The 11,098-nt window shown below is 34.8% G+C and overlaps 1 protein-coding gene across 1 annotated transcript; it reads left to right on the top strand.

Annotated features, from left to right (window-relative positions):
- Window positions 1-612: 612 nt before the first annotated feature.
- Window positions 613-10,968, top strand: LOC131069049 (protein mago nashi homolog 2). The gene is made up of 3 exons (XM_058004361.2): window positions 613-985; window positions 3,283-3,459; window positions 10,400-10,968. The coding sequence occupies exons 1-3, from the start codon at window positions 773-775 to the stop codon at window positions 10,457-10,459; spliced, it is 450 nt and encodes a 149-aa protein (XP_057860344.1). The 5' UTR covers window positions 613-772; the 3' UTR covers window positions 10,460-10,968.
- Window positions 10,969-11,098: the final 130 nt, after the last annotated feature.

Genomic DNA, 11,098 nt, shown 5'->3' with positions numbered 1-11,098 from the left:
GTTCTGGTGGAGATTGGCTAGATGTAGGCGAATTAATTCCACCTTGGAGGCCTTTCCTTTTATGGAGTGCCAATTGTAACAAAGAAGTGCACAAAGCCTCAACACAAATTGGAATGAATGGTGTGAAAGATTATTTGAGGGCTAAGCAGGCACAAAGCATTAGGGAAGAACTGGCAAAATGGGGGCCATAGGAGTCGCGATTGGCACCAATGACAATTGCCTCTTCTTTGAATTGTAAGCAAGGAAGGTTGCAAGGGTCGACAAAGAAGAAGAGGGTTCATGTATAAGTTTCGGTCCCTTCCTTTTGTATCTGTAATGCAACATTTAGAGGTAAGCCCTAATGTTTGTACTCGTGTAAGGAAGTATAGTTGTTTTGTATGTTTTAATCTGTTTTTAGCAGGTTGAGGGCGAAGTGTGGATCATATACATAATTTTAGTATTTTCTGCTGATAATGTACTTTCTTTGATAATACTAATATAAAGACATATTTACGGATAATAAATAAATAAATAATATCCAATCATAATAATAAAACTAAACTACAAATGCACAATTTATATTCTAACATTTTATGCCAAGTTTGTTTAATTTTTCTATTTAGCTGATTTCTTTTGTTTTGTTCACAGGGAAGGGGATGATATGTTTCGACTCTCTCGAGCCACATTACTGACCGATATGTTCGTATTTGATGTCTAAAGAGGTCTCATTCTCTGTCAAGTGGAATATTGGCTTCCTTTTCAGAAGCTAGATTAAGCGGTCGAGTCGGCAATAATGGCAGAGGATGCGGGAGAGTTTTACGTTCGGTATTATGTGGGGCACAAGGGCAAATTCGGCCACGAGTTTCTCGAGTTCGAATTTCGTCCTGATGGCAAGCTTCGTTATGCGAACAATTCAAACTATAAAAATGATACCATGATTCGCAAAGAGGTTTTTCTAACCGAGGCCGTGCTCAGAGAATGTCGTCGGATTATCTCAGAGAGCGAGGTGAACTTTTTTCAACGAAGTTTTTAGGGTTTTTGTGTGATTTGTAGTTCTTGATTTGCAAAACTTTGTTGAAGTTCGGTAAATGCTGCTAAACGGGTTCGTCTCTGATTGATAATCTCTAGTGAGAAAAATCGATGTTAATGTTTTTTAAATGCTGCAGAGCCTAGTTTTTTAAATAGGGTGGTGGTTTTCTTTTTGTTCTTTTCGTAAACCTTAACGCATAAAACCCCATTTGAAAATGTGTTGTGTGCTAGAAAATCCTAAAAAATATAATTTTAGGGTTTTCTGTGGTTTGTAAACTTTAATGAGCAAAATCCTAATCAAGGTTTCTTGTTTGGTATTGCTGGAAACTCAGTTCGAGGAAAGAGGTTTTACAGTTTGGTTTGTATATGATTTTTTTTGAAACCCTCCTCTCAAAGAATATAATCCTAGTATGGAAGATTCTAACCGACAATCCATTTTTTAACTGCTGCATAATGCACCGAGTCAGCTACATTTTTCATGAAATTCTCCTCAACAGATGCTTTATTACCCAAAATCCAAGTGTTGCTGAGGCATTTCTCTCCTAAAATATCCTTACCTGAATCCAATGTCTTAGCATCATGAACTCAAAAAGTGCATCTCAGCATCCTGTCTGAGATGGTACCATTGTAGGGGTAATACCTCTCTCATATCTCCTGCACCATAATCCTAGCGCTGGACCATACGAATCCCGAAACAGTTTAAAAAATGAGGGTTTGACTCTTACAAGCTGCCTACCGGTGATATAAAACAAAAAATCAGCTATAATCAGATGTGATTCTGAAATCTTTCTGATGAGGTCTGGATTAGGCTGTGTGCCACTTCCCACATGTGGATACCTTGCAATGACTAAAAAGATGGTGGCCTCATTCTTTACAGATAATAATTAATCGGAATAATCTAAATCAAATGGCCAGGGATAGCAAACAAAACTAAAAGTCAGGGAGAATTGGAGTAGAGAAGGGAATCTTCTCGAATAACAAGTTTGCTTTAAATCCCTAATACCCAGGAAAGTATCACTCTCAGCCTTGGGAGAATCAATCTTCAAAAGGTTTTTAATCACCCAGTTGTTTGAATAGTATCTTTTGAGAAAGGCAGTTGTTAAATACCTTCATTTGCTCAAAATCTGTCATTAGTTGCATTCTTTGTAACAAGGACAACATAAAATCTCTCTAAAGATTCTGCCAACTTCTGGAATTTCATGTAAAATACTGGGGAGCTTCCAATCACTCAGCAAGCTCTTAACGCATCCCTTTATAATCACCTGTGAATCACCCTCAACTTCCAGAGAGTTATATTCCATAGAGGCTGCCAATTTAATGCCTTAATTCAAAGCCAAAATATTTGCTTCATTATTAATCTTCACTCCAAGGAAGAAGGATCCACCTTTCAGAAAAGTTCCTTATGGGGATCTAATCATAACACTGACTTCACACAGATCAGGATTACCCTTTGAAGCGCCATCAAAATTCCACTTGACAAAACCAGTGACTGGCCATTTGCATGAAGCTTACCGTTTGTGCTTATTCTTGATTACTCTATTAAAGGGGTTGTCAACCCTAATGTTGCAGAACCTTAGTGATGGTTTTATTTAACGATTTACCAAATTTAATTTTTTTCTTCAGTAATCACTGGCTTAGATGTCTTGATCAAGGGGTTTCTCTTACCTCAAAGTCATACTAGATTTACACCCTGCCTTTCTTTTGGGATATGCAGGAATCAGCGTGTTAGATGTGGCATTTTTGCTATTTTCAGTCCATTTTCATGTCTTCTGTGATATACTTTACTGCTTGGGCTCATCTCAATTGACCTTTTTGACATTTGTTGTAATGTTGCGAAGTTCAGTAGGTAAGCAAGAGTTTATGGGTCATGTGTGATTTTTTGTATATCTTAGTGTGCAATATCTAATTGAAGTTTAATAAATGAGGCAAAACTCACTCTTTAAATAAGGGTTTAGGGCTTTGATGTAAAATTTTGTAAACTTTAATGTGGAAAACTCTTATTAAAGTTCTTATTCAGGGGTTTTCTGTATTTTTTTGATAATCTCAGTGTGTAAGCACCTAATTAAAGTTGTGTCTTTTTATATAAGGGTTTTTTAACTTTTAAATTTTGGGGCTTCCATGTGAATTTTTGTGAAGTTTAATGTGAAAAATTTGTAATAAATTGTGGTAAATTTTGCAAAACCTACTTTTAAAATTTTTTCTTAAGAGTTTGCATGTGAATTATTGTAAAGCATAATGTGTAAGACCTTAAATAAACTTTGGTAAATGTTGTAGATCATGAAGGAAGATGACAATAACTGGCCTGAGCCTGATAGAGTTGGGCGACAGGAGCTTGAAATAGTGATGGGGAATGAACACATTTCATTTACAACTTCCAAAATAGGGTCATTGGTTGATGTGCAGAGCAGCAAGGATCCTGAAGGCCTTCGTATTTTTTATTATCTCGTTCAGGCATGTTTATTTACCTTTTTGCAGAGAGGTTTATGTTAAAATAACTAATATGATATCAATAGATCTATCTTTTAATTAAGCTTCAATTAGTTAATTTGATGACTTGATGAGTGCTCATGGAATCCTTTTCTAAATATAATTATAGAGAAATATGAGTCAAATCTTAAGCTACCAGGTTGTATCTATCAGGTCTACTTAGGATGCTAGAAAATCTGACAGGTAGAAACTGTTTTCAGTAGGCTAGAAATTTGTTTTCAGGGTTATTGAATCTTTGTTTGCATATTATTTCTTATTATGTATACATGTCTCAAATTATAGTGATGAGGTGATTTGAGTATGACTCTCAGGGTCTCAGACAATGCATTGGCAAAATTAACCTTTGTAATAGCTGCAAATACTTAAGAAAAATGAGTACATTGAAGTGTAATTACACAAATTTAAAGGTGCAATCACTTCTGAATTCAAATTTTACTTTGCTCTGTTGCCTCCCATTTTCTGGTGCTTTGAAGTGTAGCCCTTCTAGTCGTACAAATTGCATATTAATTATTTTTAGATGCTGCTTTCACAATAACAGATGAAATTAATTATCATAACCTTTTATTCTCTTGGGTTCTACAGCAAACAACAGTGAGAATTGACTATGGAAGTAAATAAAGAGCTATTCCTATATTTTGTTTTACTAAAGCTGTCCAAGCTTTCAAAATGTTTGACATTGAGCCTGTTTCCAGTGAAGCCATTATCATAATGGTCTGAAATTTGAATAAATAGCCAATCGATATCTTGGACTACTAGCTGCTTAGTACCCTGCATAATGAAAATGAAATTTTAAAAGTTACAATGGAGTAATGATACCTCTACTATAATTGGAGAGTGTTATAAAGCTTCAAACATAGCTCGAGTAATCTTGTAGCATTTGTCATGAATTGGTAAAATATCCATGTAGGGCAATCTTCAGCTTAGATGCCATGTCTGAGGGGTATCTCTTCTGTCAAATTCACCTGGGGCTTCCACCTAGCCTAGTCCAGTGGTGTATGCAATTCCTTGCGGGATCGATACTGTCTTCCATTAAATATGAAATGAAAATAAAAAGGTATTCCCTAGGTTACTGGGAGACGTGTCTCCGAACCCTTGGGACATGTTGCCGGTACTGGGTTCATGGGCGGATATGTCTCTGTCAAGAGGAGACGCCATGCAGAAGTTTCCCCGTGTCTCCAATGGCTTGCGTGCGATAAAACCTAGCTTTTAACACTGCTGTGCCAAGAAACGGCTGACACAATGCCGCAAGTTGAGGGAAACTGCCGCTAGGATGAAAATATGTTGGATATTTGAATGATAAAGCGGATTCGTGGTAACATAAATATAATATTTGACGAATCATCCCAGATAGCTCATGCTATGTAGCAAGGAGTGCTGGTTATGAATAAATTGTCCAGCAAGAAGTAAAAATACCCATGACCTCCAAAGATTGCAGAAATATTAATGTTTATGCCCAGTGGGCCAGCAATAAAAGAATAAACCCTCACGGCAATCTTCTATGCAGTGGTTGACTTAGGAAATGAACATGTCAGACTCCAGCAAGGCTCACAATTCTCCACTTGTGGATGAATATCATATATCAATAAATTTATTATAATATCATTTGTGTTCGTTAATTTTTATTTATTTATATTTGGTATTAGTTCTCACACAATTTTTAATTTTATTTTTTATGGTATAAACAAAATTATAAAATCCCTACACTTATTGATTGTATAAAATGCATTATATTCATATAATAATATTTTAAATATATATAATCTAAGTCACAAGGTTTGGATTCGAGTTCAATTTCGGTAGCAATAAAATTCAGATGAAGTTTGACAAGGATAAAATATTCGAAAAAAATTTGGACATTAAATTTGGTTTATATAAATGTGTTTAACTTAAAATAAAATAATATTATATATTTGTTAAATTACCTTAAATATATTAAATTTTAGTATATTTGTTAAATTTAATTGAAATGCTTTAAATCTGTTAAATTTAATATATAGGTTAAAATCTAAATTGAATATTTTAAAATATGACAGTTCAATTTATAAATGTTAATATTAAAAAATCAAATAAAGCAATATTAAATTTAATTATAGTAAATGTTAAATTTCTTTAATAGCAGTTTAGTTTAAACATATATTATAAAAATTTATAATACATCATTAAATTTTATAAATGAAGAAAAACCTTAAAAAGATAAAATAACAGATCATAAATGTTATTTTTTAAAAACGATATAATGTTAACAAATTAAATTTGACATTATGATCATATATTGTTAAAATTTAAAATGCTTGATAAACCCAACATAGAAATAAATAAGAGAAAGAAACCTAAAATAAAATGTTGTGGTTTGTTTGGACATGGGAATGGAAAGAAAAGGCACATGGGAGCTGCAAGACCGATGCTGGTGAAAATGCAGCTCGACAGACCGACGTGCTTTGCTCTCAACATTGGCTAAAACCTGAAATGCAGCTTGTGCCCTTCTCGTTTCTTCTGCAGTGAATTCACAGTGTTTTAATGAGGAGAAAAGCCTGAATATGCTTTCCACAAACCCTAAAAAATGCTTACGAATATTATGGCAAATTTTAACGAATTTTACACAGAATGAAGTTCACCAAAAATTCGAATTTCATGGCTGAAATTCAGCGAACTCAGTGACTTAGTATACAATATTTATTATATTATATTTTTTATATTATTTTTATTATGTTTTGTAATTGAAAATATTATTTTAATTATATCGTCTCCAAGTACTTCCGTCTCCTATTTTGAAAAAATAGCCATACCAGTACCAGTCTCCGGAGTCTCCAAGTACCCCTGCCTCAATACAACCTTGGGTATTCCTATATTTTGTTTTACTAAATCTGTTCAGGCTTTGAAAATGTTTGGCTTAGAGCCTGTTTCTGGTGAAGCCGATACCATAATGGCCCAAACAAAATTAATATCTTGGACTGCAAGCTGTTTAGTACTCTGCATAATGAAAATGAAACTTTGAAAGTTAAAATGGAGCAATGATACTTTTAATATAATTAGAGAGTCTGCTACAAAGCTTCATACCTATCTTAAGTAAGCTTGTACAATTTGTCTTTATATGGTAAAACCTCTGTGCAGGGTAATCTTCAGCTTAGATGCCATGTCCGAGGGGTGTTTCTTCTGTCATATTCACCTGGGGATTCCACCTGGCCTAGTCCAGTGTTGTATGTCATTCCTCATGGGTTTGATAGTGTTTCTTTTGTCAAATCTGCCTGGGGCTTCCACTTGGCCTAGTCCAATGGTGTATGCAATTCCTAGTCCGGTGGTGTATGCAATTCCATGTGGGTTCAATATGTTATTTTGCCATTTTTTACTCTTTATCTTGACTCGTGGCAATTTGAACCTGTCTCTCCTGTTTGGAATTCCCATTTGACAAATGAAGATTGTAGCATTGCTAGAACATTTTTTCTGAGTTGTAGTACCAGATTGCTTCATATTCATTTCCTTGGCAACACAGGCTGTAGACAGAGTATCAACAGGGTGAGAATTTAAGCTTTTCTTGCCTAGAATCATTGCATTAACTTCATCCCATATAGTTATCAACTATGTCACAGGGTTTGCTGAATCTAATCCATAAAGCTTGAACTTATGCGAACTTTTTAAAAAGCCTAAAAAAATTGTTGGATTCCTCCTGAAATTTGTAAGAAATAGGGTTAGCATTTTTTATGGTTTACAATAGGATTTTCCAATTTTTCTTTGTACTGTAAGACTTGGGACACATGTAAAAGTAGATTGTGGGCTATTGGATGTTTGTTTGGACTTCCGTTTTTGTCTTGTGACTTTGCAGAGATTAAGTTTTGTTCGTCGATTGTTCCCTGCAATAGGCCAATGGTGACGGAAGCTGCTGGTTGTTGCAGAGCCAATTTGGGGCCAATTCGGGACCATTCTATCAAGCAGTGACTTTGGTGACCTTTATATGGTTATACATTCAATTTAAAGAATGAATCTTGGATTCGATTGTAGTTTTTATATAGCAAATGAGTGGTGACTTGGGAAATAAATGTACATTCAATTTTATTTTATAAAATATCCCAGAAATGCAAGGACTTTGCAGGGATGGTTGGCCATCCCTGATATGGTTGGGGACATCAATTACATCCCCTAACTGTCCTGGGGACAGCCAGCCGTGTTCCTAGCAGTTACACTCAATTAAAAATAAAGGGCCCAAAATGAATTAAAAAATGTAGTATTGTTTTTTGTGGGTCCCCATGCCACTCTCAACCCTAAATGAGAGATTTTGGTCTGCAAAACAATAGATTTTCAAGCTTCTTTATGGTGTATGACAGTCACATGTTGTTAGGGTTGACTTTGCAAGATTTGAAAGTAGTTTTTAGTCATTTGTGTTGGCAAAGTATCAGGGTTTTTATAATAAAATCATTCCAAACAATACTTAGGATTGCAAGCTCCATTTGTACCTTCCAAGATGGTGTTTCAATCTCAAGTTGGTGGTTTTCTAGCACCAAAAACTAGAGTTTTTTGTTATTTTTGCAGTCACAAAATTGCAGGTTTTGCAACATTTAATGGTAGAGATTTCAGTCTTATTGAGGCAGCCTCCTTTCCAATGCCAATACAAAGTTAAGAACTTGTCACTTGTGTCAACCACCATAATCCTGAGACAAGGGAGACAGGCTTATTGACTGCACAAGTTCTGTGCAAACTTGGGTAGCAGCAAAGTTTCTATGTTTTTGTCATTTTGTAGTTGAGGTTTGCAGTCCTTGGGCATTTTCTTTTAAATGTTATGTCTTAAGGATCTATAATATATATGACAAATGCCTTATCAATGTTATTATATGAATATTTGGAATTTCCCTATATTTTAATAGCTGTCCCCTTCTCCATCCATTAAAATGGCATCCAAAAAAAACATCTCTGAAACATGTTCCCCCCTCCCCTACCATCCCCGTCCTAGAAGCTTGGTGGAATATAATTTTTGAGACATTTGTTTCATTAGCAGTAGCATAGGAAGGTTGGGCAGGAAAGTCAATTCAAGCAATTATTGTTGCAGAACTAGAAACTGTCTATTTTTTACTAGGAGTTCTTGTAAAGTCTCTACCACTCTATCCAAATTGGTTTGCACTTTCTTAAGAATTTACATACGTGCAAGCACTGGCGAGGAAGGACTTGATTGGGGTTTGAGAAGAAAGACCTGACCAAATATTCAAAGAAATAAATGCCACACAAGCGAGCCTTTGTTCCAAGCCACAAAGATGGGGACGAATTTTTTTTTTTTTTTTGAAATCTATATTTTCAGATATCATAGTGCATGCTTTTGTAATGGTGTCTGATCTACACACAATAATTTTGTATCAATAATGTTAAGATCTCCTACATTGCATTTGCTTTAGTATCCTGGAATATTGCCTGATCTGGTTTCAGGAACTTCAGTCTATTGAATACAAATCCATGTGAAGTAATCATTCTTCTGTTTTGCTACAAAAATTGGAAGAACCCCTGGGATTTCTGATGTACAAGATGTACACTTTGCTATGCCATAATGGCCTCTTTGAATTCTCATATCAAGTGTGAATGTGTGTCAAGCCTTGCCTTTGGCTTTCAAATAATTCATTTCTGATTCTTCAAATTTAAGAAATAATTATTCTTATTCCATCTTCTGCTGAAAAGCAGCGAGCACGTGCACACACACACACACACACATATATATTGATCAAGAAGCTATTGCGCCTACCCAAATGTATGGATTGTCAGACTGATGAAACAAGAGTGCAAATGAGAGAAAAAAACAGATAGCAATAGAGATTGACCACTTTATGTTTTGTGCGGCTATATATAATGAGTGTTAGAGATAAATATATCTTCTGTAGCTGCCACAACATGCTTTTAGACTATAGGTGCTGTAAATTGTGGCTGAAAACTTGTCCCAAGAACTCTATCTTTTCACACAATGTTAATTATCATAGAAATTGAATGCAAGAATTAGGAGAGCTGGAACAGTTTCAGCTTGGATATCCCCATTCCGATCAGGCAAAGTCAAGTCCAACACCTGAAGAATGTTTCATATCTTGCTTTCTTCCCTATGTTAGATAGTTGAGTCAGAGATTTGCACATTTTCCTTGTTGGCATGAGATTGGTGATACAATGATGAGTGATAACTCTATGTTGGCATATTTAGTGCCATAAAGCCTTATTTCTTGAGGAAGAAAACCATCTATTAGAACTATTCAATCCTCTGAATCGAGAAAGTCTGGTAGGCTCAATTGTTAGAGTGCTTTCCAAATTTTAATTATAAATTGGTGCTCTTCATCTTTCTAGTTATGCTAGGTGTCCCAAAGTTACAAATGCTTCAAAAAATAATGACATTGAACACGTTTTGTTCATTGTGCTAGCAAGCATCAAAGTGAAATAAAGTATTTTCATGACTGCACACAACTGTTTTATGCAAGTGAACAATAACCATGTACCAGCTAGTTTTTGTTGATGATTTTGCAAGATGTATTCTGATATGCTGAAAAATATTTACACATCATTTGATCCATTAATATACAACAAAATTCAGAGCCCAATCAAGAAAAAGCATGTCATTGGAGAATGTTGAGTGTGCAATTTTTTGATTCTTAACAGGCTTCCCCAGTGTTTAGATTTGACGTCTCACCTTGCCATCATTTGGAAATGGTGGGTGGCCCCATTAAAATTTGTGTCACTCATCATACATTTATACAATATCTAATTCCATTAAACTTTGCATATATGTTATTTATTTTTCATATAAATCTCCATATTTTGAGAGTTAACGAGTTTGAATTCTTTTAAATATATGGATTCTACATCGTCTTATTTCTGGACTTCCTTGTATGAACTGATTTTGGTTAGTAGTAGCTGATACTGACTTATTAATCTCTTTGCCTTTATGCAGGATCTTAAGTGCTTTGTGTTCTCCCTCATTGGCTTGCACTTTAAGATAAAACCTATCTAAATATTTCAATGCAGCATTTTGAAAGATGTGATGTACAATGTGAAGGTTTTTTAAGAGCATGGGCTACGTGAATGAAAATTGCTTCTAATTTTTAGAAACTCTGTAGTGGCTGTCGTGTCTATATATTGAGGAAGAAGGTGGTTAGTTGCTTTCATTTGGGGCATTAATACAGAATTTTGTGTGGTCTCTTGGCAACTATAACTCAATGTGAGATTTTGCGTGATGTGCTACAGTCACTGGGTTACTTGCAAGCTGCTTTCTAATTACAGAAGTATATGTGGTCTCATTATTACTATAAATTGATGTGGGATTTTTGGGTCATGAGCGAGAGTCAATGAGTTTCTTACAACACATTTCTTCAAATTATTTCAGCTTTGTTTGGACATTCTGCAAATTGTATCTTATTGTGAAACATGTACACTGATTTTTTCCTAGAAAACTATTGATAACTTATGAGTTAGAATATTGCAATATTATTATACAGCTGATATGTACCATATTGTTGACAACTTTAGTCTACATTGTTTATATCATTGTGAAGTTGCGTTTGTATGATTTATGAGGAAGATTTTCACAGGTTTTCATGTTTAGTCAACTAGCTCCCCAAAACCTTACAACAAACATCATTTTAAGCGCTTT

Source organism: Cryptomeria japonica, chromosome 4 (genome assembly GCF_030272615.1).
Source record: "Cryptomeria japonica chromosome 4, Sugi_1.0, whole genome shotgun sequence".
Classification (NCBI taxonomy): domain Eukaryota; kingdom Viridiplantae; phylum Streptophyta; class Pinopsida; order Cupressales; family Cupressaceae; genus Cryptomeria; species Cryptomeria japonica.
This window is presented reverse-complemented; position numbering and strand designations above follow the sequence as displayed.

Excerpts from the sequence above, each read along its gene's own strand:
- LOC131069049 (XM_058004361.2), top strand. The coding sequence starts at position 773 with ATGGCAGAGGATGCGGGAGAGTTTTACGTTCGGTATTATGTGGGGCAC. Across the intron at positions 986-3,282 it reads GGATTATCTCAGAGAGCGAG|ATCATGAAGGAAGATGACAA; the intron begins GTGAACTTTTTT and ends TAAATGTTGTAG. Across the intron at positions 3,460-10,399 it reads TTTTTTATTATCTCGTTCAG|GATCTTAAGTGCTTTGTGTT; the intron begins GCATGTTTATTT and ends GCCTTTATGCAG.